The 27,059-nt window shown below is 45.4% G+C and overlaps 1 protein-coding gene across 1 annotated transcript in view; it reads left to right on the top strand.

Annotated features, from left to right (window-relative positions):
• Positions 1-20,151: 20,151 nt before the first annotated feature.
• LOC119360180 (L-type lectin-domain containing receptor kinase IX.1-like) overlaps positions 20,152-27,059 on the top strand; it is a 24,104-nt gene continuing 17,196 nt past the window's right edge. Inside the window, exons 1-4 of the mRNA XM_037625934.1 lie at positions 20,152-20,735; positions 20,929-21,528; positions 26,006-26,460; positions 26,571-26,714. Coding sequence (XP_037481831.1) covers positions 20,152-20,735; positions 20,929-21,528; positions 26,006-26,460; positions 26,571-26,714 — 1,783 coding nt within the window. The remainder of the gene's footprint in view (positions 20,736-20,928; positions 21,529-26,005; positions 26,461-26,570; positions 26,715-27,059) is intronic.

Here is a 27,059-nt window from a genome sequence, read left to right as displayed (position 1 = left end):
GGATGAGCACCTCAGTAGAGAAAGCCGAAAACTGACTGTCATGATACAACGAGAGACTGTTCAACCATTCGAAGACTCACCGGAATCTTTAGGATTCCTCCACATTAATGAAGGGATGTTTCCCGACCATGTACATACGTGCCCGTATTCGGATGCATGTGAATGTACCAGGGGCTACATATTAGCCCCACCGTTAGACCCCTATGGCTAAGCGAAAGTGTTATAGCTATATAGTCCGGTTGCCTAGTTCGACGTGCGATCACCTCCTTAATGGACCAGGACGTTGGATCAAGTGTGATTAAGCATATTTTTCGCGAACACCCCTGCATTGTATGCGTGGGGGCTGAAGCCAACGACTACTAACTTTCGGATTACTCATATTTATATAAAAACGGCCGCAAAAGGTACACAATCATACTTCCGGGCAAAAAGTATAAATATAGCCTCATAATCAAAATAAACATTGTTGTTTACAATGATTCGACTTATCACTCGAACAAGACATTCTTCGAGCACTACGCCTCTATTAGGCGGGCACCTTCTTTGACCTGCGCCAAGTAGTGCTCGGCCGGATATTGGCCTCCCGCCGGATCCTGGGTCGCTATATTGGTGGCCTCCATATCCGTCCAATAGGCTTTAACGCGGGCAAGAGCCATCCGCGCACCCTCTATGCACGCCGACCTCCTCATGGCATCAATCCGAGACACGGCCCCAAGGAATTGCTGCACCAAACCAAAGTAGTTGTCCGTCTTAGGCCCCTTGGGCCAAAGATGGTCTATTACAGACTGCATTGCAAGCCCGGACAGCCTGTGGAGCTCCGCCACAGCAGCCACCTTCTCATTTAGCGGCAGCGGGCGAGTGGGAGCATTGAATTGTAACCAGAAAAGCTTCTCCACTTCTTTATCACCTTGAACCTCGAAAAACTTAGCAGCGTCAGCTGTACTATTTGCCAAGTCCGCATATGCGCCTGCAGAACTCCAGTGCCCAGCCAGGGGAGCATACTTCGGATCCAAAAACTTCGTCCGCAGTAAGTAGGAGCCCCCAACCACGATTTTGTCGGCCTGTTGGAGCTCCTCCCGCATACCCCGGATCTCGGTCCGCATCTCTTTGGCGGCTGATGTCTACTACACAACCTTCTTCTTGTAGACGTTGTTGGGCCTGCAAGTGCACAGGTTTGTAGGACAGTAGCAAATTTCCCTCAAGTGGATGACCTAAGGTTTATCAATCCATAGGAGGCGTAGGATGAAGATGGTCTCTCTCAAGCAACCATGCAACCAAATAATAAAAAGTCTCTTGTGTCCCCAACACACCCAATACAATGGTAAATTGTATAGGTGCACTAGTTCGGCGAAGAGATGAAGATACAAGTGCAAAATAGATAGTAGATATAGGTTTTTGTAATCTGAAATAATAAAAACAGTAAGGTAACAAGCGGTAAAAGTGAGCGTAAATGGTATTGCAATGATAGGAAACAAGGCCTAGGGTTCATACTTTCACTAGTGTTGGTTCTCTCAACAATAATAACATAGATAGAACATATGACAAGCCCTCAACATGCGACAAAGAGTCACTCCAAAGACACTTAATAGCGGAGAACACACGTAGAGATTATGGTCGGGTACGAAACCACCACAAAGCTATTCTTTCGGATCAATCTATAAAAGAGTTCGTAATAGAATAACACCTTAAGATACAAATCAACCAAAACCCTAATGTCACCTAGATACTCCATTGTCACCTCAAGTATCCGTGGGCATGATTATACAATATGCATCACACAATCTCAGATTCATCCAACCAACATAAAAGTACTTCAAAGAGTGCCCCAAAGCTACTACCGGAGAGTCAAGAACGTGTGCCAACCCCTATGCATAGGTTCCCAAGTGTCACGAAACCCGCAAGTTGATCACCAAAACATACATCAAGTGGATCAATAGAATAACCCATTGTCACCACGGTTATCCCATGCGAGACATACATCAAGTGTTCATAAAAGACTCAATCCGATAAGATAACTTCAAAAGGGGAAACTCAATTCATCACAAGAGAGTAGAGGGGGAGAAACATCATAAGATCCAACTACAATAGCAAAGCTCGCGATACATCAAGATCATGCCATAGAGGGAACACGAGAGAGAACACGAGAGAGAGAGAGAGATCAAACACATAGCTACTGGTACATACCCTTAGCCCTGAGGGTGAACTACTCCCTCCTCGTCATGGATAGCGCCGGGATGATGAAGATGGCCTCCGGTGATGGGATCCCCCTCCGGCAGGGTGCCAGAACGGGGTCCCGATTGGTTTTTGGTGGCTACAGAGGCTTGCGGCGGCGGAACTCCCGATCTATCTTCTGTTTTGGAAGTTTTACGATACGTAGGTATATATGGGTGAAAGGAGAACGTCCGTGGAGCTACGGGGGCCTCACGAGGCAGGGGGGCACGCCCCCCACCCTCGTGAGCTCCTCCCGTATCTTCTGACATGGGGTCCAAGTCCATCAGGTGGATTTCCTTCCAAAAATAACTTCTCCAGTTGATTTCGTTCCGTTTTGACTCCATCTGATATTCCTTTTCCTCGAAACACTGAAATAGGCATAAAACAGCAAATCTGGGCTGGACCTCCGGTTAATAGGTTAGTCCCAAAAATAATATAAAAGTGGATAATAAAGCCCAATATTGCCTAAAACAGTAGATAAAAGTAGCATGGAGCAATCAAAAATTATAGATACGTTGGAGACGTATCAGCGGCATTAAGTGCCTTGTCTAGTTCGGCTGAACTAGCCTTATTCTCCTCTTCAAGGAGTACATACCGGCCGGCGGCATTTTTTTTAATTCCCCAGCCATTTCGGCTATCTTTTCCTCGCTTCGGCGATGAGCAGCATGTTCGGCTCTCAATTCTTCGGCCGCCTTTTGCGCAGCCGCATTGCTAGCCCGAGCTTGTTCCTTGGCCTGAGCAAGTTCCGCCCACAAGGCCTCCACAGTAGCAGCACCATCTACAGTAAAAACACATTGCTTTAATATTTTGTGATACGTCTCCAACGTATCTATAATTTTTGATTATTCCATGCTATTATATTACCCCTTTTGGATGTTTATGGGCTTTATTTTACACATTTATATCATTTCTGGGACTAACCTACTAACCGGAGGCCCAACCCATATTGCTATTTTTTTTGCCTATTTCAGTATTTCGAAGAAAAGGAATATCAAACGGAGTCCAAACGGAATGAAACCTTCGGGAGCGTGATTTTTGGAACGAACGTGATCCAGAGAGCTTGGAGTGCAAGTCAAGAAGCTCCCGAGGACCCCATGAGATGGGGGGCCGCGCGCCCCTCTCTAGGGCGCGCCCCTTGTCAAGTGGGCCCCTCGGGTGGCCATCGACATAGTTCTTCCTCCTATATATACCTACGTACCCCGAAAACATCCAGGAGCACCACGAAACACAATTTCCACCGCCGTAACCTTCTGTATCCGCGAGATCCCATCTTGGAGCCTTCGCCGGCACTCTATCGGAGGGGGAATCGATCACGGAGGGCTTCTACATCAATATCCTTGCCCCTCCGATGAGTTGTGAGTAGTTTACCACAGATCTACGGGTCCATAGTTATTAGCTAGATGGCTTCTTCTCTCTTTTTGGATCTCAATACAATGTTCTCCACCTCTCTTGTGAAGATCTATTCGATGTAATCTCTTTTTGCGGTGTGTTTGTCGAGATCCGATGAATTGTGGGTTTATGATCAAGTTTATCTATGAATAATATTTGAATCTTCTCTGAATTCTTTTATGTATGATTGAGTTATCTTTGCAAGTCTCTTCGAATTATCAGGTTGGTTTGGCCTACTAGATTGATCTTTCTTGCCATGGGAGAAGTGCTTAGCTTTGGGTTCAATCTTGCGGTGTTCTTACCCAGTGACAGAAAGGGTTGCAAGACACATATTGTATTGTTGCCATCGAGGATAACAAGATGGGGTTTATATCATATTGCATGAGTTTATCCCTCTACATCATGTCATCTTGCTTAATGCATTACTCTGTTCTTATGAACTTAATACTCTAGATGCAGGCAAGAGTCGGTCGATGTGTGGAGTAATAGTAGTAGATGCAGGCAGGAGTCGGTCTACTTGTTATGGACGTGATGCCTATATACATGATCATGCCTAGATAATCTCATAACTATGCGCTTTTCTATCAATTGCTCGACAGTAATTTGTTCACCCACCGTAATACTTATGCTATCTTGAGAGAAGCCTCTAGTGAAACCTATGGCCCCCGGGTCTATCTTTTATCATATTTGCTTCCAATCTACTTTTATTTGCATCTTTACTTTTTGCATCTATGTTATAAAATACCAAAAATATATTTATCTTATCTTACTATCTTTATTAGATCTCACTTTCGTAAGTGGCCGTGAAGGGATTGACAACCCCTTTATTGGGTTGGTTGCGAGTTCTCAGTTTGTTTTTGTAGGTGCGTGGGACTTTTGAGGAGCCTCCTACTGGATTGATATCTTGGTTCTCAAAACTGAGAGAAATACTTATGCTACACTTGATGCATCACCCTCTCCTCTTCGGGGAAAACCAACGCTAGCTCAAGACATAGCAAGAAGGATTTCTGGCGCCGTTGCCGGGGAGGTCTTCGCTCAAGTCAAGACATACCATGTACCCATCACAAACCCATGTCCCTCGCATTTACATTATTTGCCTCTCGTTTTCCTCTCCCCCACTTCACCCTTGCCGGTTTATTCGCCCTCTCTTTCCCAGTCTCCTCCTCTCTTTTTCGCTTGTCGTTTTTTGTGCGTGCTTGTGTGTTGGATTACTTGTTGCCATGGCGCAAGATAATACCAAATTGTGTGATTTCTCAAATACCAATAATAATGATTTCCTTAGTACTCCCATTGCCCCTCTTAATGATGTTGAGTCTTGTGAAATCAATGCTTCTTTGCTAAATCTTGTTATGAGTTCATTGCAGTACTTTATGTGGTGGTTTTGTTTTCTTTCACTAACGGAGCTTATAAGATTTCCTGTTGAGTTTTGTGTTGTGAAGTTTTAAAGTTTTGGGTAAAGCTTTTATGGACTATGGAATAAAGGGTGGCAAGAGCCTAAGATTGGGGATGCCCAAGGCACCCCAAGATATTCAAGGATAGCCAAAAGCCTAAGCTTGGGGATGCCCCGGGAAGGCATCCCCTCTTTCGTCTTCGTTCATTGGTAACTTTACTTGGAGCTATATTTTTATTCGCCACATGATATGTGTTTTGCTTGGAGCGTCGTGTATTATATTAGTCCTTGCTTTTTAGTTTACCACAATCATCCTTGCTGTACACACCTTTTGGGAGAAGTCTACTTGATTAGAATTTGCTAGAATACTCTATGTGCTTCACTTATATCTTTTGAGCTTGATAGTTTTTGCTCTAGTGCTTCACTTGTATCTTTTAGAGCACGGTGGTATCTTAATTTTGAAGAAATTGCTAGCCTCTCATGCTTCACTTATATTATTTTGAGAGTCTTTTAGAACAGCATGGTTTTTGCTATGATCATAAAGTTGGTCCTAGAACGATGAGCATCCAAGTTGGGTATAATAAAAACTATCATAGAAAGTGAATTGGATGCTATGATCAATTTGATGCTTGATAATTGTTTTGAGATATGGAGGTAGTAATATTAAAGTTATGCTAGTTGGGTGATTATGAATTTAAAGAATGCTTGTGTTGAAGTTTGTGATTCCCGTAGCATGCACGTATGGTGAACCGCTTTGTGATGAAGTTGGAGCACAATTTTATTTATTGATTGTCTTCCTTATGAGTGGCGGTCGCGAACGAGCGATGGTCTTTTCCTACCAATCTATCCCCCTAGGAGCATGCGCGTAGTGCTTTGGTTTTTGATGACTTCTAAATTTTTGCAATAAGTACATGAGTTTTTTTGATTAATGTTGAGTCCATGGATTATACGCACTCTTTCACCCTTACACCATTGCTAGCCTCTCTTGTGCCGCACAATTTTCGCCGGTATCATACAACCACCATACTCCTTCCTCAAAACTGCCACCATACCTACCTATTATGGCATTTCCATAGCCATTCCGAGATATATTGCCATACAACTTTCCACCGTTCCGTTCATATGACACACATTACTTTTGTCATATTGCTCTTTGCATGATCATGTAGTTGACATTGTATTTGTGGCAAGGCCACCTTCATAATTTTCATACATGTCGCTCTTGATTCATTGCATATCCCGGTACACTGCTGGAGGCATTCATATAGAGTCATATCTTGTTCTAGCTTTGAGTTGTAAATCCATAAAAGTGGGATGATCTTCATTTATTAGAGCATTGTCCTCCTGAGGAAAGGATGATGAAGGCTATGATTCCCCCACAAGTCGGGATGAGACTTCGGACTTTACAAAAAAAAAGAGAAAGGCCAAAAAAAGAAGAAGGCCAAAGAAAAAAAAGGAAAAGAGAAAAAGAAAAAGAAAAAAATATAATGAGAGAAAAAGAGAGAAAGGACAATGCTACTATCTCTTTTTCCACACGTGTGCGTCAAAATAGCACCATGATCTTCATGATAGAGAGTCGCATATGTTGTCACTTTCATATACTAGTGGGAATTTTTCATTATAGAACTTGGCTTGTATATTCCAATGATGGGCTTCCTCAAAAGTGCCCTAGGTCTTCATGAGCAAGTGAGTTGGATGCACACCCACTTAGTTTCTTTTGTTGAGCTTTCATATATTTATAGGTCTAGTGCATCCGTTGCATGGCAATCCCTACTCACTCGCATTGATATTTATTAATGGGCATCTCCATAGCCTGTTGATACGCCTAGTTGATGTGAGACTATCTTCTCCTTTTTGTCTTCTCCACAACCACCATTCTATTCCACATATAGTGCTATGTCCATGGCTCACGCTCATGTATTGCGTGAAAGTTGAAAGAGTTTGAGATTATTAAAGTATGAAACAATTGCTTGGCTTGTCATCGGGGTTGTGCATGATTAAATACTTTGTGTGATGAAGATAGAGCAACAACCAGACTATATGATTTTGTAGGGATAACTTTCTTTAGCCATGTTATTTTGAGAAGACATGATTACTTTGATTAGTATGCTTGAAGTATTACTATTTCTTTTATCATTATGAACTTTTATTTTGTATTCATTTCAATCTGAACATTCATGCCACAATAAAGAAAATTACATTATGAACTATGCTAGGTAGCATTCCACATCAAAAATTCTCTTTTTATCATTTACCTACTCGAGGACGAGCAGGAATTAAGCTTGGGGATGCTTGATACGTCTCCAATGTATCTATAATTTTTGATTGTTCCATGCTATTATATTACCCCTTTTGGATGTTTATGGGCTTTATTTTACACATTTATATCATTTTTGGGACTAACCTACTAACCGGAGGCCCAGCTCATATTGCTGTTTTTTTGCCTATTTCAGTATTTCGAAGAAAAGGAATATCAAACGGAGTCCAAACGGAATGAAACCTTCGGGAGCGTGATTTTTGGAATGAATGTGACCCGGAGAGCTTGGAGTGCAAGTCAAGAAGCTCCCGAGGACCCCACGAGATAGGGGCCGCACCCCCTCATAGGGTGCGCCCCTGTCTCATGGGCCACTCGGGCGGCCACCGACGTACTTCTTCCTCCTATATATACCTACGTACCCCGAAAACATCTAGGAGCACCACGAAACACAATTTCCACCGCCGTAACGTTCTGTATCCGCGAGATCCCATCTTGGAGCCTTCGCCGGCACTCTGCCAGAGGGGGAATCAACCACAGAGGGCTTCTACATCAACATCCTTGCCCCTCCGATGAGTTGTGAGTAGTTTACCACAGACCTACGGGTCCATAGTTATTAGCTAGATGGCTTCTTCTCTCTTTTTGGATCTCAATACAATGTCCCCCCCTCTCTTGTGGAGATCTATTCGATGTAATCTCTTTTTACGGTGTGTTTGTCGAGATCCGATGAATTGTGGGTTTATGATCAAGTTTATCTATGAATAATATTTGAATCTTCTCTGAATCCTTTTATGTATGATTGAGTTATCTTTGCAAGTCTCTTCGAATTATCAGTTTGGTTTGGCCTACTAGATTGATCTTTCTTGCCATGGGAGAAGTGCTTAGCTTTGGGTTCAATCTTGCGGTGTTCTTACCCAGTGACAGAAAGGGTTGCAAGACACGTATTGTATTGTTGCCATCAAGGATAACAAGATGGGGTTTATATCATATTGCATGAGTTTATCCCTCTACATCGTGTCATCTTGCTTACTGCGTTACTCTGTTCTTATGAACTTAATACTCTAGATGCAGGCAGGAGTCGGTCGATGTGTGGAGTAATAGTAGTAGATGCAGGCAGGAGTCGGTCTACTTGTTATGGACGTGATGCCTATATACATGATCATGCCTAGATAATCTCATAACTATGCGCTTTTCTATCAATTGCTCGACAGTAATTTGTTCACCCACCGTAATACTTATGCTATCTTGAGAGAAGCCTCTAGTAAACCTATGGCCCCTGGGTCTATCTTTTATCATATTTGCTTCCAATCTACTTTTATTTGCATCTTTACTTTTTGCATCTATATTATAAAATACCAAAAATATATTTATCTTATCTTACTATCTTTATTAGATCTCACGTTCGTAAGTGGCCGTGAAGGGATTGACAACCCCTTTATTGCGTTAGTTGCGAGTTCTTAGTTTGTTTGTGTAGGTGCGTGGGACTTTTGAGGAGCCTCCTACTGGATTGATACCTTGGTTCTCAAAACTGAGGGAAATACTTACGCTACACTTGCTGCATCACCCTCTCCTCTTCGGGGAAAACCAACGCTAGCTTAAGACGTAGCATTTTGCCCCTCTCGCATTTTCCTATACAATATAATAAGGGAAGCAGAGCACATACCCTGTAATTCTTCCAGCCGTTTGTTCACCAGCGTGATATCGGCATCAATAGATCCGATCTGCCTCCTTAGTTTGGCAACTTCAACAGACTGGTCGGCTGCCGGATCCTCAGATACCTGCGCACATGTACGGCGCAACCATTACTATGTGATCCCCCGTTTGCCGCCTATGGCGGGCAACCAGAGTCTCAGAGGCTACTATCCATAGGGAGCACACCTAGCGCGTGCTTCACAACCAAAACATAGTGCATTTTTCACTACATACCTCAAAGCCTTTGAGCAGACTTATAAATGCCTCATTCAAACCGCTTGTAGCGGATCAAATCTTCATGAGCACCGTGCTCATTAAAGAGCGGTGCTCCTCCGAGAGCGCACCTCGCTCCAGAAGGCCTGTCAGTACGTCTGACCGGACATCGAACTGTGTCGGACCCTTCTCATCACCCCCCGTGGGAGCCAAACGCTCCGGGCTCAAGGCGATTGACGTGTTAGCTTTCGGCTTCGGCAGATTCGGACTCCTCCGTGATGACACCTCAGTGTCGCCCACTTCATGCGGCGGAGAGGTGGGCGGGGTCTCACTCTCCATCATCTCCGGATGAAGATCCCCCGAAGACGAGCTCTGTTGAGAGGAGCTGCTCGCCGGACTGCAAAAGACGAAGTCCCAGTTATGAATCTCGGAGAAACACCCTACCTTCGAATTAACGATCAACTTACAGCTCGGTGGAGGGCTGGCCCGTTGGTGGGCATGACGCGGTGAGGGTTCTCGTCGCGACAGAGCCCCCTGGTGATACCTTCTTCCCTTGTTTGGGCATCTCCGCCTCCAAGTCTTCGGAGGCGGCCCTCTTCCTCCCGCACGGGGAGGAGGCTTTAACCTCCTCTTCCCGACTATCCTCCCCAGGGGAGGTAACGATTCCCCCGGTTTGGATGCGTAGTGTGTGAAGTTCGGCTTCACCGCCCTTTCCTTTGCCTTTCCCTGAGGGGATTTTGCTGAGCACCCGACCAAGCATCTTGGCAACGGTTGGACCAGGCGAGCCTTCAGGAAGTGGCGCCGGACACCTGATTCTCTCCGCCTTGGTGAGCCATTCCTGGCCACGGAGGGTTTTTCAGAATAATGGTTATGATAAATATAAACAAAGTGTCCGGTTTTAAGGTACCTACTTGGGCGTCTAGGCGATTGCAGCTTAGGCCCGCATCCTCGGTGGTGTCCGGACACTTTACTTGTGGTCCGAAGAATAATTTGCACATCCCTTCGAGCTTCAGGCCGAAGAAATGCTTAATAGTCCGCGGACCCTCCGAATTGAACTCCCACATCCGGAGAGGCCGACGTTTGCACGGCAACATCCGTCGGATTAACATCACTTGAATTACGCCGACAAGATTTATGTCGCTCTCAAGAAGCTCCCGGATGCGATTCTGCAGTACTGGTATATCACCAGCGGGCCGCCAATTCCGTCCTACGTCGGTCCAAGACGCCAACTGTGACGGAGGGCCCGAGCGGAACTCGGGGCGGCTACCCACTTTGTGCCTCAAAGAGCCGTAACATAAAACCACCTCCGTTGCCATACATCGGATACTTCCGGGAAAGAACCCTCTGGCCATGGGGCATCGGCGTTCCTGCCTATTATGGCACCTCTGCACTCCGCGTGTCGCCCCTCGATCATCTTCGGCTTCACATTGAAGGTCTTGAGCCACAAGCCGAAGTGTGGGGTGATGTGGAGAAAAGCCTCGCACACAATAATGAACGACGAGATATGGAGGATGGCGTCTGGAGCCAGATCATGAAAATCCAACCCGTAGTAGAACATGAGCCCCCTCACAAAGGGGTCGAGGGTAAGGCCCAGGCCTCGGAGGAAGTGAGGGACGAACACAACGCTCTCATTGGGCTCCGGCGTGGGGATAACTTGCCCTGGCGCAGGAAGCCTGTGCTGGATATCGGCGGTCAGGTATCCGACCTCCCTAAGCTTAGTAATGTCCTCCTCTTGGATCGAGGAGGCCACCCACCGGCCTTTTGCATCGGATCCGGACATACTGGAGGATCTGGGGTGTTGGAGCTTAGGTCTTGGGTGTTAGAGCTCGAGGTGCGAGAAGGAGCAAGGAAGGTGGAAAAGAGGCGTAGGCCTCGACCCCTTTATAAAGGGGAAGAATATCAAGAGTCCTCAGCGTTACTGCTTGGGACTTCTCCAAAATACACGGAGTCATACCAATAGTCATCGTGGTGCCACACACGCCCATATTGATGAAAGATCCCGTAATAAGAGGAACACGATCTCTGCTTTGGCAGGACGTGCTAATAAAAACGCCTCGCAACGCGAGTCGAGGTGGAGCAAGAAATGCCGGTTTGTGTTGGACCAGTCCACGATGCAGGGGCACGACGTACAAAGACTGTCAGCAGAACGGATTTACGTTATGTTCCCTACAATGGTGTGTGAAGGTCGTCTCGCAGAACGGACACTATTCCTCGTAACAAATACATTGAGGTATTTTAAGATGGAGCCCGCCTTGCAATTCCGAAGACAAGACTGCGCGCCGGACTCATCGTCATTGAAGCCTGGTTCAGGGGATACTGAGGGAGTCCTGGATTAGGGGGTATCTAGACAACCGGACTATATACATCGTCCGGACTATTGAAATGTGAAGATACAAGACTCAAGACTCCGGCCCGTGTCCGGATGGGACTCTCCTTTGCGTGGAGGACAAGTTTGGCGATCCGGATATTGTATTTTCTTCCTTGTAACCGACTCCGTGTAAACCCTAGCTCTCTCCTGTGTCTATATAAACCGGAGAGGATGGTCCTTAGAAGGCCGATCACAATTACAATCATACCATCATACGCTAGCTCCTAGGGTTTAGCCTCTACGATCTCGTGGTAGATCTACTCCTGTACTACTCATATCTTCAATATTAATCAAGCAGGAAGTAGGGTTTTACCTCCATCGAGAGGGCCCGAACCTGGGTAAACATTGTGTCCCTTGCTTGTTGTTACCATCAGCCTAAGACGCACAGATCGGGACCCCCTACCCGAGATCCGCCGGTTTTGACACTGATAGTAGAGACCGCCGCTCGTCTCGCCCTAGGCCGAGGCAGAGGCCGACACCCACCCGACCTCCATCGAGGCAGAGAATCCCTGACCCGGCGATGTCGAGGGCGTGCATGCACAACCCAGTGCGGGAGGCCGGAGATCCGGCGAACAGTGGCGACACCCGACGTGCCCTAGCCGCGTTCGGCCTCGACTCTGAACTGGAACAACCACGACATCGCACCTCGCTGGACCCTCGGCCATGACATCATCCTCGACCTCCAGTGCTAGGCTAAGGCGCGCGACAGTGGCCGCCGGGCATTTCTTCAGCCAGCCTGTGTGTTGCACGTCAGCTGCTCGCTAAAATACTAAATAGAGGAGTGTTACACTGACAAATGGGGCCATGTGCAGCAAAACGATTCAATGTAATGGTGTTAGAATTTTGTGTCATGTCAGCCTGATTGGCGAGTCACGTCTATCGTAATCTCACTTAACAGAGGTAGATCCGCCGATCAGTGACTTTTACAAAACGATTACACAAAATGTGGTGTTTACTACAAAAGAAATGTAACGTAATGTTTAATGCAAGTCTAGCCTCCAAACTGTTGATTTCCTGCAATTTACTCTCGTCGCGGTGAAGCAGGTCGCAGAACATGGGTTCTGCACCATTGTTGCCGCGTAGCCACTACTGAAACAGCACGCCGGTGTCGTCACCAACCTGGTCCTCACCCGCAGCACAGGATATGGTCGACGTAGGATCTGGACTGTTTTTATCGTCGATAACTAAGGCCTCGTTTGATTCATAGGATAGGAATAGTATAGGAATAGAAAAATCATAATAAGTGAGATGTCATGCATCTCAATTCCTATAGAGAAAGACATGTCATTTGATGCATAGGATATGAGTATTTTTATTGAGTCCAGGCTAATATTTTCCTTCTTTGAAATGTGAAGGATTGAATCCTATCCTACATAGGAATAGGATCATTTCATACCAGTGGCTGACCCAGGAATTGAAGTTAGCCGGGGCGAACTTTTTATGGTCTAAAAAAAATTAGGTACAAATGGAACTCTATTCAACCAAAACTCATAATATTCAACAACAAAAGTATAGAACATGTCTTTTTTTTTGCGAGGTAAAGGGAGTTTTTATTGCAAGTTCACAGTGTTACAATCAAGAGACCATAAGTCCTCGATACAAGGTGGAACCGAATGTAACCACACAGCCGTGGCCCTCTCGGAGCGGCTATAATTGGCCAACCGATCTGCAACATTATTCTGACTACGGTAAATTTTCTGTGATACAAACTCTCTATTACTCATTAACTCCTTTATCTCAAGAATTATTTGACCATAAGCTGACTTCATTAGACTCTTGCTAGATAGGACTGACAAAGCTTCAGACGAGTCCGATTGAACTACCACCGGTAGCGTTGTATGTTGAATAGCTAACGCCATCTCTTGCATGAGAGCATGAATCTCCGCTTCTAGTGAATCATTGCAATGAAAAATATACCGGTACGCGGCAAACAAGATTTTACCCGTATCATCCCGGAGTATCAAAGCAGCAGCAGCTGATCCGTCTGAGTCACTAAAGGACCCATCAACTGAAAGAGCGACATTGCCCGGCCGAGGCGCTGGCCACGGATCAACAGGGGGTCTCGCTGTACATGCAATACGTGACTCAATAGCTGAAACTGGCATTTTGCCTTTGATTATCTCCTCTGTACTAAAACGCCCTGCAAGCTTGATGGACTTGTAATAGCTGTCCAGGAAGTCCACCGTAACATCTACTGGCGGAATTTCCTTGCCGTGTGTATAATCTGTCCTCATCTGCCAAATACGCCAGATCAACATAATCACCATATCTCGGACCTCCTCTGAACAATTGGCAAGCAAAAGCAACAGCCACTCCTTGCCATTATTAACTAGGAACTCATCTGGTGGAAGAGGCCACCTAGCTCTCATCCTTAACCAAGTGAGGCGTGCATTATCACAAGTGACCAGCGCGTGGAACTCATCCTCCTCCTCCACCCCGCATAAAGGGCACAAAGAGCGCTTGGATAGGTGTCTGTACTTTTTGCATTGTGCCGTCGGCAAGGCATCGGACACTACCTTCCAAGCCAGAATTTTCATTTTCTGTGGCACCGATGATTTCCACACACTATTCCATATTGACCTCACCCCATTTGGCGCCGAATATGATGCTCCTCCTGCAACAGCTGTGTTATGATCGTATGTGGCTAGCTTATAAGCGCTCTTGACCGTAAATTGGCCACTCTTCTCTGGGAACCACGACACAAAATCACACCGCTGCCTTGGAGACGTCCTTATTTTCATAATGTAATCAATATCCATCGGCCAGAAGTTCTCTCGTAACTGGTCCACTCGCCACGCACCGTTCTCATCCAAAAGGTCAGAGACCCAATTCAGGCGAGAATTGCGCTTTGGCGTAATAGGGCGGAAGGAGGACGCCCGTGGAATCCAAGGATCCCTCCAGGTACGTATGAGCGCCCCATTCCCCACTCGCTGGATAACTCCTTTTTAAGTAGATCAAGACCGTGCAATATTCCTTTCCAAACGGCTGAACCGTTATTGGAGAACACCGAGTCCAGCAAGTTCCCGGAAGGAAAATATTTCGCCTTTAGTAGCCTCGCACACAAACTCTCTGGTGTGTCGACAAGACGCCAAGCTTGTTTGGCCAGCAACGCTTGATTGAAGGCCCTCATATCGCGAAAACCCATACCACACATAAGTTTCGGTAATCTCATCTTGTCCCAACTGAGCCAGGCCATTTTATGCTTCCCCTTCTCAACACCCCACCAATATTGACGCATCAAGCGTGTTAACTCATCACACACTGAAGCGGGAAGCTTGAAGACACTCATCACATATGCTGGAATAGCTTGCGCAACAGACTTAATTAAAATCTCCTTGTTACCTGATGACATATATTGTTCGCTCCAGTCAACTAATCTTTTTCGTAACCTTTCTTGAACGGTTTCAAATTTCCCCTTATGCATTCTCCCTTCCGGCACAGGAAGTCCCAAATATTTAGGCTCAAAGACCTCCTGTGTGATCTCCAACACACGCTTTACTTCCGAAGCAATTGTTGGCAGGCAATGATCTGAGAAAAGGATGGAGCACTTTGAGGGATTTATTAATTGGCCTGTGGCTGCCGCGTAAGTGTTCAACAAAACCTTCACCAGATTTGCCTGTTGTTCTGAAGCTTGAAAAAACAAAAGTGAATCATCCGCAAATAGCAGATGGGAGATTTCCGGTGCAGCTCTACAAATTTTCACCCCTTTCAAACCATCCTCCGCCATGGATCTATTAATCAAGGCCGATAGAGCATCAGCAGCAAAGAGGAACAGAAAGGGGGATAAAGGATCACCTTGCCGAAGCCCCCTGGAAGGGGTAAACGTTTCCAATAACTCGCCATTGAATGTAACTGAGTACTTAACCGAGGAGACACATGCCATGACTCGAGAAATCCAAAATTGAGAGAAGCCCCACTTGCATAGCGCCTTCTCTAGGAAAACCCAATCGACACGGTCATGGGCCTTGGACAAATCAAGCTTATAAGCACAGAATGCCGGTGAATTCTCCTTCAAAGACTGTATATGATGAATACATTCAAAAGCAATGATCGAGTTATCCGTAATAAGCCTTCCAGGAATGAAGGCACTTTGATTTTCAGAAATAAGCTCTGCTAGAAAAGGTCGTAACCTATTCACCATGCATTTAGACACAATTTTATATACCACATTGCAAAGACTAATTGGATGGAAATTCTTTAGTTCCCGTGGATGTGGGATTTTTGGAATCAACACAGTCGCCGTCTCATTGACACCTTCCGGCATGATCCCGGTAGCAAAGAATTCCTGGATAGCCTTTGTAATATCAGTTTTTAGCACCCCCCAATTCCGTTGATAGAAGCGCGCCGGGAAGCCATCAACACCCGGCGCCTTTAGTGGCCCAATTTGGAAAAGTGCATCAGAGATTTCTTTCTCAGAAAAAGGCATCCCGACAGAAGCATTCATCTCTGTCGAAACTCTCGGTTGTATACATTCCAGGACCACAGCTGGATCAAGGGTAGGATCCTTTGTGTATACTTCCTTGAAATATGAGTTGGCCATCCTCTCCATCTCAGATGGTACATTGCACCAAGAGCCATCCCTCTTTCTTAGGCGCTGAATGTGATTTCTCCTTGCCCTCCATATTGCCCTACGGTGCAGGTATTTTGTATTTCGTTCGCCTTCCTTTAGCCACGTGATACGAGACCGCTGAAGCCACAACATCTCCTCTCTGTATAGGAGCTCGTCAAGTTGGTTCATCTTACATCGAATCTGGGAGCGGTCTGCCCCAGCCAACTGTAACTCAGCTAGCTGGTTCCGTAAGTTCTCAATTTCCTTTAAGACATTACCAAAATTCGCTTCGCTCCATTCCTTCATACTTGTCATTAATTGTCTCAGGGACGCAGCCACAGAATCTAGACCACCGTTGGGCTTGTTCTTAGCCCAAGCTTTAGCTACCACCTCCGGTAGACCCGGGTGGCGCTCCCACATGATTTCATAGCGTGGCGCCCGTCCTTGCCGCCGGAGTACTTGGACATCTCCAATCTGAATCAGGATGGGGGAATGATCCGAGCAAGATGATACAAGGTGTACCACCCTAGACGCCGGAAACAGACCCCGCCAAGCTTCGTCCGCGCAAGCGCGGTCGAGTCTAACCTGCACATTGTGTTCGCCATCTTGCCCATTATTATATGTGTAGGGAATTCCCGCAAAGCCCAAATCTGCGAGCTCGCAGAGCAGCAGACACTCTCTAAAAGTTGACATTTGCGTTTCCGATCGCAGGTTCCTAGATAGATGTTCATGCTGCCACAAGGCCTCATTGTAGTCACCACACACAAACCATGGTTCCTGCGAGATTTCTCTGAGCCTAGAAAGATGATCCCACATAGCTTGCCTGTTTTCCACTTTAGGCTCTCCATATACGAAGGTTCCTCTCCACGCATTCCCTCCACCAATATCATCAATCTGAACATCGATGTACCGGCAACACGCATCAAGCACTGTCACGTTCAAAGACTCATCCCAAAAGAGAGCCAATCCACCACTTCTTCCATGGCTGCTGACACCATGAAAGCCTTTTAAACCTAATCTCCATTTGAGCTTCTCAATCTTTTTAGCATCTTGCCTAGTCTCACTTAAGAAGACTAGCTTGGGGACATTAGCGTTGACGAGGGCCAACACCTCATGAACTGTCCGGCGGTTCCCCGCCCCCCGGCAGTTCCAAGCGAGGATATTAATTGCGTCCGACGGTCCTCCTCGCTGGAGGCCGCCAAAATCTCCTCGCTGTTAGTGCTGCTTGATGGGGAGGTACCCTCCTGCTGATCCGCACCACTCCCATCCGTGATTGCCAACACACCCGGGTGTTGAGGTGGGAGGCCTGAGTTTCCATCAGCGGCATCCATATTAAGTCTCTTCCTCGGATCTTTGTCAAGCTCCATTCTTGTAGACGTTTTCTTCACAGGACTAGAATCAGTATCCTCAAACGATGGATCCAGTTTCTCCTGTGGTGTACTCTTCTCCACATGTGAGCCATGTGGCTCTTCATGTCTCGCACTAGGGCGAGCTGTATTATATGTCGTGGGTATTTTAGTATCGTTCCTGGCTTGATTTGGGCCATCGGCATACAGCCAATCCCCAAACTTCATCTTTGTTTCATCATGTATACCCAGACCATACTCCTTGAACACATGTCCGATGAGACCACACACTTTGCAAAATCTTGCTAGCTTCTCATACCTGACAAGATAAACCTGGCGTTTGCTTGCACGGACTATGCTCACATATTTTGTGAGGGGGCGTCGAACATCATGCTTAACTCTCACCCGCACATAATCACCCCAGGTGTTTCCATCAAGCCGCATGTCCAGAATTTCTCCAGAATCTTTTAGAAGTTTCTCCACTATCGATTGCTTGCAGAATCCATCTGGCAACTTGTGGATCTGTAGCCAGATCGCCAATGTCGATTTCCTCTGTTTTACTGAACCCATCATATGGACACATCAGAACAGCCCAGTTACGGAACAACCAGGGCCCTTGCCTCATCATACGTTCCCAGTCCCCCAAGTAAGATGCTTGGACGACGAACAAATTCGGTCCAACCGGTCGGAACCGTACCCTTTGCGCTGGATTCCAAGCCGCACGCATATCCTTATAGAACGCTGATTGACTGATTTTTTTTTTCAGTGTGTACCCTCGCTAGGGCAAGCCACCTGACGCTTTCATCGATCTCTGGATCTTCCTCATCAATCTCGACATCATCAAAGTCATCGTCATTGAGATCCAGTTGATTGAAGATATCGCGAAGGTCTTGTTTAGCAGCCGCCGCGCCGCCGCCGCTAGTGGCGGAGTGAGCATCCGATGGGGACGCCATCCAGTCGTGGAGAGGAGGACCGGCCGGGGAGGGCAAGACCCAGCCAAGCCGGATGGAGGCGACGGCGAACTCAGAGGCGACCACGATCGCCTAGGAGGAAGTAAACCCTAGCCGCAAGGGTAGGGGATATCTGCAAGCACCTTGTATAGAACATGTCTTAAACACTAGTAAACTACTAAAATGGATTGCCGTCGCTTAAAATGCTTACTTGATGCCACAATATGATCCCATAATTTCAAATGAAACCTACAGAATAATGGATCGGTTGGGGATATTTTTTGTTTGACAAGGAGACCTGTCGATCGGGCATTTGGGCCTGTAGTAACCTAGCCCAGTTCTGCAGTCCATCCCAAATCTCTTTCTACCTCAAACTGGTCACGTACCCCAGTATCATGCGTAAACATAGACCAACGCCAACGTGGCCGCCACCATGAATCGCTCGCCAGAGGAAATGAGGAGGAAGGATATGTAACAGGGGTTCGATTTTTCTCCACCGGCGACCTGGGGCGGCTGCCCCAGCTCGCCCCAATGGTGGGTCTGCCACTGTTTCCTACAAACGGAAGGGCTTCAAAGAAATCTTTTCTTCAAAGTTTCTATTCTTTACAATTCCTACAAAATTTCTATGAACCAAAGGAGGCCTAACTCGCTGGCTCACCAACAACCGCTGCATGCATTCGGCGAAAATGGACTGTGAGTGGTCGTCGGAGTTTCTCCTGATGCAGACTAACTGCGGTGTCGGATGACCGTGGTCGACGGGGCCGGTGGATGAGGTTATTGCGTCGGACGCAAATTCGCCGAAAGAAGAGATGGGACGAACCTTTCAAAGTATTCCCCTTCTTACATGATGGCTGTGCTAGCTGGTCACCTGAATGTACGTAGCGTATTGCTCAGGCTCTCATTTTCTCCTAACCAGTAACCCAGTGACTGAGTCTAATACGAAATTTCCACAAACAAGTACGGCGTACCTACGGCAAGTTGTGTGGCGATGAGGAAGACTTGGATAGAAATGAGAAGCACCTTCATGTTCAAACAAATGACATCCTAATGCGACGGAGTTACTAATGGCATAACTCCTTGACATGACTACCGGTGACCTAAATTTCCTAAAAAAACAAAACAATTTCAGGCCCCACAGAAATATGCGATTTTAAAAAAAACACATATTTTTTATTTTTTCGGATTTTGAGATTTCCAATTTTATTGGATTTTAGTCTAGTTTATATTTATTCTGAAATTTGTTTAAAACTGGCTCAAAATTTTGTGATTAATTTTTTCGGACCACACCGAAATATGTGAAATTTCGTTGAAATTTTTAACCCTGCCGTGCTCTCTCCGTGATGGTGGTTCTGGTGCACGTACGTACTTGGCGCACATGCGTCAATTCGGTTTTCAAGGCTTGTTTAGGAGGAGTGTATGTTTCATTGTTCGGTCGCATGTTCCAGCACGTATGCCCTTGTGTGGACGAAAGACATGCCGTGTCATATGGCCGTTGACCGGCCGACGACCTGCACCGTGCATGCGGTTATGATCGCGTCAGTTGCGTCGTGTCGTGGCCCATAAATAGGCCACCCACCGCTCAATCCCTCTCACCACCGTTGCTCGCTAGCCCTTCTTTCCTGTTCGTCTTGTTAGCCAGTTACTACTACGTACGTACACCTACCACTGCGTGGTCATGGGCTGGCCTGCTGCAAGCACCGGCAGCGCTCAGCTCATCCTCCTCCTCCTCCTCGATTCCTTGAACCTACGTACGCCTTATATTTCGGTGCATGCATGCGCAGTTCATAACATGAAGCCAGCGATTGTTGGAGGATCGGTTGGAGGAGCCGTGGCGTTGATGTTTGTGGGGTGGTGTATCATCTCCTGTTTGAAGTGGACAAGGAGCACAAGTCATGACTTCTTGGCACGAACTGGTGGAGCCAGACGGTTTGAGTACTGTGTTCTGGCTGCGGCAACGGACAACTTCTCTGAGCAGAAGATTATTGGGCAAGGTGCTTTTGGAGTAGTTTACAGGGGTAAGCTTGCCAAGGGATCGTCATCAGGCGTGCCCTCAAGAGAATTGGATAGTCTACCCTCCAAGGTATCTGCAGACGACACTGAGGTGGCTGTAAAGAAGATCTTGAAAGAGGTGAGACGCGGAAATCTGGACTTCTTTGCCGAGATAAACGCCATTAGCCAAGCAAAGCACAAGAATCTCGTCAAAGTGAAAGGTTGGTGCCGTAGGGAAAACAACCAAAACCTACTCGATTTTATGTGCTGGTGCGGCAGGAAGAAAAAGGATGACGAGCTCTTCCTTGTCTATGAACTGGTGCCCAACCGTGACCTGGACTACCACCTATTCAAATGTGACCAAGTATTGTCTTGGCCAAAAAGGTACTATATATGATGCATTATTCGGTCCTTATATTATTTCGTTTTTGAAGGTAGTACTACCTCCGTACCAAATATAAGACGTTTTGGTAGGCCATTTTATAGCCTACCAAAACGTCTTGTATTTTAATATGGAGGTAGTATATTATTAACGTTGCACGGATTATATTCGTTCATTTGTCTGTCTGGCTGTCAGGTACCAAATCGTGAAATATATTGGCTCTGCTCTCGTTTACCTCCACCGTGATTGCCACCGTCCAATTCTGCATAGAGATATCAAACCCGGCAATGTACTCCTGGACAACGACTTCAAGGCCAAGCTTGCTGACTTTGGGCTGTCGAGGATCGGCAATAAGAACAACGCGGCGATAATGACAACTGCTATAGGGACCCTAAGGTACATGGATCCAGAATGCATGAATGATGGGAAAGTCGAGTTGCACCCTAGATCTGACGTCTACAGCTTTGGAATAGTCCTGCTAGACATTATATGCACCGGGAAGTCCAGGTTGGAAGTATGGGAGCTATATCAAGGAGGCAAGGTCATCGAGGCTGTAGATGAAAAGTTGCATGGGGATGACTTTGCTACGTGGCAGACGCAGATGCAGTGTGTGGCTGTCCTAGGACTCTGGTGTTCTCTTCTTGACGGTGCCAAAAGGCCTACTTTTCAGAAGGCAATGGAGTTCCTCGAACGTGATGAGCCGTTGCCTAACCTTAACTACGCGATGAACAATAGGCTGCCCTTGGCATATCATGATGCCTACACTAGTCATTGCTCTGACGAGCAGACACTTATGTCAGAAATCAGATGATAGTTAGATCTTTCAATGAGCCATATACATGACTTTTTCCACGGTTACGTCGTTGACGCGGATTACTTCATTATATATACCAGTCTCAACATTACTTGGTACGATGTGGCGCATGCTAGGTTATTATGAATCTCATGGTTGACAATGTTGCATGTCTCATACCTATTGCTAATTAAGTCAGTATGTATCATGTTGCTCGATATGGATCACAATGCATGTGCTGACAATGTGTCATGTCAAAAATCTATAATTGAATTGATCTGTCGATCTTTGTTGATCACCATGTATGCATGCTTACATATATACTAGTCCCTCTATAGTTTGTAGGGTTTGCACATATTCCAGTGAAAATCTACAATGTGTCATGTCAAACTACAAATTAATTGATCTATATCGATCTTTTCCCCCCATAATTACCAGACTGTATTCCTCATATAATGGCTAAGCCATTTACAAGAATTGTAGAAATATAATAAGGGAGAGTCGAATCCCAAAAGCCTAACCATCTTGTAGTAGAACAATTTTTGCATGGCTATTAGCTCCTTCATTAGCTTCTATAAAGCAATGCCCAAAAGTCTTAGCAAATTCAGATGCCAAGTGTTTGCATTGCGTGCTAATTGGAAGCTCAGGCCCCTGGTATGCTTCATCTTGAACAACCGCTTGAACCACAAAGGTGATATCAGACTCAATAAACACCACTACACCCAACATTTGTTGCCAACAGCAGTCCATTCCAATTAGCAATAATATCTGCCGAATCCAAATCACTGATATCAGGCAGGTACCATGTTGAAGCTCACGCAATAGCACCAGTGGCTCCCGTTAGAGTATCATCATAAAATGACACATCTATGTTGATTTTCACCACTCCTATCGCCGACATCTTCCCTACATGATTCTTATTTCTAACGGGTTTGGAGTACAAGATCTGACAAAATTAGTAGAGATTAGCTTGATCGATGTAGTAGTTCGCTCTAGGGCTGAATGGGCTCTCCCTTGACGCACTGGCGACGTTTCCACCAGATGCACCAAGTGGTCATAATGATCAGTTCCGCCTATGGAAAGTCTCCATCCTGGACATTTTGTCTCATGAGAACGTGCATGGTAACAGAACCTGGTCCATCTTCAGCGACAACCTTCTGAATCACTTCATTTAAACTAAGCTGCGTCCAAACCTCCATTGCACTCAGGCAAGTAAAAATACAGTGTTGGGTGTCTTCCATCCCTCTCTTACATATCGGACGTTGGGGTATTAGAGGTATGTGTCTTCCTGCGAGAACTCCATAACTTGGGGGAAATCCTCTCAACACCTTCCAGCCGAAGTGCTTCACTTTTCCCGTGACTCGGAGCTGCCACACTTGTTTCCAGATAGAGTTTAACTGAACACTTCCCTGGCCATCAGACCACAGGCCAGGTGATGCCCAAACTGATACTCAAACACAATTAATTTGTCGATCTTTATTGATCACCATGTATGCATGCTTACACATATACTAGTCCCTCTATCGTGGTTTATAGGGTTCACACATATTTCAATGAATTTTTTTGATCATTAATTTGTTCTATACAATATTATTTATATGTCACAAAAAACTAGTACATAATTAGATTCACAATAAAAGAAGTTTTGCTGTATAAATGACATATAACAAATATTTTATTGACTACATTAACGATCAAATTTTCTGATTTAAATCCATGCGAGACATACAAATCAGGATGTAGTAATAATATATAATGGTAACATAAAGAAATATTTTCTTAGTCACAAATATAAGATGTTTTGGATAGTTTTAGTATGGACTACTTGTAGACTCAAATAAGTGAACAAACACACTAAAATGCGTCTATATACACCCAAATCAGAAAAGGTTAGAACATCTTATAATAGTGAACAGACGGAGTATATATACATATCCATTGTGTATTGTGATAAGATATTATGTCTTGTTAGTCATTGTTTGAACGGAAAAACTTGTAGGTTCTTTTTGATTGGCCGGAGATAGCTATCTCATTTACATCCATAGCTTTGTTTGATGGCTACTTCTGTAATTTGTGACAATTATATCTATGTTGCATTTTTTATAATAACAACCATGCACTATGTTTATTTGGACATTTTCCTTGAAATAGTGATACCTTTCATTTTCGACACCAGAGATGCTCCCCGCAAGAAAAACATTGATATTAGACACGCCAACCAGTCAATACCATCTCTATCTCTAGTACTTCAAAAATAAGAAGCGTTCTTTTTTCTGTCAGGTAGAACTCTTCATCAACCAGTTACTCTCTCCCACCATGTTACTTCGCCGGCTTTTTTATCCAACTGATTTTTTAACCATGCTATATTTGACCGGACCATCCCAGTACTTTGCTCAATCACATTAATTTACTTACTTACCTTTGCACCAATTCAACCTTAATTTATTTACCAAATTTCCCATGAAACTACAATATAAATCACGGGTATGATTTAATAAACATTTATTTGGTCAATCACATTAATATGGATAGATAAATCACAAGCTAACGTACTAGAATATTTATATCTCGTTGCAACTCCTAGCATTGTCCTAGTTAATACAAAAGGCCATACACATCTAGCTATTTTTATTTTCTTTCTTATACGTGTGAGAGCACGGGGCAGCGGCGGACCTAGGTACAAAATAGAGAGTAGGCACAACCTCATTTTTTTCCTGTATAATCCATGTGCAATATAAATTGGCAAAACAACAACATAAATTGCATAATCAAGTGTACCCGGATAGTCCAAACCAATGCCTGGGTCCACCACGTAGGAAAATGATGATCCACAAGTATAGAGGATCTATCGTAGTCCTTTCGATAAGTAAGAGTGTCAAAACCCAATGAGGGGCAGAAGGAAATGACAAGCGGTTTTCAGCAAGGTATTCTCTGCAAGCAATGAAATTATCGGTAACAGATAGTTGTGTGATAAGATAATTCGTAACGGATAACAAGTAACAAGTGTAACTAAGGTGCAGCAAGGTGGCCCAATCCTTTTTGTAGCAAAGGACAAGCCTGGACAAACTCTTATATAAAGCAAAGCACTCCGAGGACACATGAGAATTATTGTCAAGTTAGTTTTCATCATGCTCATATGATTCATGTTTGTTACTTTGATAATTTGATATGTGGGTGGACCGGTGCTTGAGTGCTTTCTTTACTTGGACAAGCCTCCCACTTATGATTAACCCCTCTCACAAGCATCCGCAACTATGAAAGAAGAATTAAGATAAATCTAACCATAGCATGAAACATGTGGATCCAAATCAGCCCCTTACGAAGCAACGCATAAACTAGGGTTTAAGTTTCTGTCACTCTAGCAACCCATCATCTACTTATTACTTCCCAATGCCTCCCCCCTAGGCCCAAACAATGGTGAAGTGTCATGTAGTTGACGTTCACATAACACCACTAGAGGAAAGACAACATACATCTCATCAAAATATTGAACGAATACCAAATTCACATGATTACTTATAACAAGACTTATCCCATGTCCTCAGGAACAAACGTAAATACTCACAAAACATATTCATGTTCATAATCAGAGGATTAGTAAATAGCATAAGTGATCTGAACATATGATCTTCCACTGAAAAAACCAACTATCATCAACTACAGGGAGTAATCAACACTACTAGCAACCCACAAGTATCAATATGAGGTTTTGAGACAAAGATTGGATACAAAAGATGAACTAGGGTTTGAGAGGAGATGGTGCTGGTGAAGATGCTGATGGATATTGATCCCCTCTCGATGAGAGGATCGTTGCTGATGATGATGGCTTCGATTTCCACCTCTAGGAGAGAAGTTTCCCATGCAGAACAGCTCCGCCGGAGCCCTAGATTGCTTCTACCCAGGTTTCGCCTCGAGACGGCGACGCTTTGTTCCGAAAGCTTCCTTATGATTTTTTCCAGGTCAAAACCCTCCTTATAGCAGAAGATGGGCACCGGAGGCCTGACAGGGGGCCCACAAGCCACAGGGCGCGCCCCTAGGCTTGTGGCCTCCTGGTGGGCCTCTTTGGTATTTTCTTTGCCCAATATTTTTTCATATATTCCAAAATAATTCTCCGTAAATTTTCATGACTTTTGGAGTTGTGCAGAATAGGTCTCTCAGATTTGCTCCTTTCCGGTCCAGAATTTCAGCTGCCGGCATTCTCCCCCTTCATGCAAATCTTGTAAAATAAGAGAGAAAAGGCATAAGTATTGTACCATAATGTGAAATAACAGTCCATAATGCAATAAATATTGATATAAAAGCATGATGCAAAATGGACGTATCAGAAAACGCTCTGGCGATTGGGGAGGCGATCGCGAGGCGATTGGCTTCTGGTGCTAGGGTTAGCGTTTTGCCGAACAGGGGGGTTTGGCTCCGGCGGTGACTAGGGCGGCGACGGCGCATCCCTGGTTCCGTATCGGTGTAGTGCATCTTCGTCAGGAGCGATGCTGATGGTGGAAGGACGGGCAAGAAGGCTGCAGCAACTCCAAAGAACAAACCAGACCCAGCAGCGACGACGGCGGCTACACCGACGGCACGGAAGCTGGATGGATCTGCTGGACGGGGTTCTTCCAAGTCTCCGGTGCAGAGCAAGATGCCGGACCATGCTACAAGCCTGTCTGCTAGATTGGGTAGTATGGTGCTCATGGACAAGGAGGCAAATGGCATAACTTTTGATGATCCAGAAGATGTAAGGCCAAAGTTCTCGCGATGGGTGGCAGTGGGAAAAGCTTGCACGACCAGGCCCATGAACAAGACTGTGCTGGAACGGCCAATGCTGCGTGCGTGGGGCCTGCACAAGGAGGCTAAATTTAGAGTTCTGGGTGGAAACATTTTTAGGTGCAATTCGGCAGTGAAGGTGACTGGAAGCATGCCGGGAATAATGGCCTGTGGCAGTATGATTTCAATGTTTTGATCCTAAAAGCTTATGAAGGTAGTACCCGACCCTCAGAGATGGTTTTCGATAAGATTGATGTTTGGGTCCAAGTTTGTGATTTGCCACCAGGAAAGAGAACTAAGGCATTCGGGGAGGCCTTCGGCAACTTGATAGGGGAGGTGATCAAAGTGGATGCTGATAATGAGGGAATGGCCGGAGGACAACACTTAAGGGTTAGAGCTAAGATATCCGCATTTGAACCTTTGATCAGAGGTTTCTACTTAAAATCCTCACTGGAGGATAAAGATAGGACGTGGTATTATTTTCATTATGAGAAGATTCCTCACTTCTGCTTCGAATATGGACGTTTAGTACATGCATAGGTGTGTGTGAGCCACCGGTGGACTCAATAGAGCAGTGGGGAGGCTGGCTTAGAGTGTCACCGAGAAGAGGTAATTCTGCAAAGGAGGGATCGCAGGGGGCTGCTGCTAGCAACACCAACAAATTTGGCAGTGATCGGACGGGTGATAGCGAGAAGAGTCAGTCGGGATAGCCGAGAGTTCATGACCTTCCAACCAAAAGAAACTTACATGCACAATTTACCCGAACGACGGACTC

Source organism: Triticum dicoccoides, chromosome 2B, assembly GCF_002162155.2.
Source record: "Triticum dicoccoides isolate Atlit2015 ecotype Zavitan chromosome 2B, WEW_v2.0, whole genome shotgun sequence".
Taxonomy (NCBI): domain Eukaryota; kingdom Viridiplantae; phylum Streptophyta; class Magnoliopsida; order Poales; family Poaceae; genus Triticum; species Triticum dicoccoides.
Note: the sequence above shows the minus strand (reverse complement) of the source record. Positions and strands in the feature narration are given on the sequence as shown.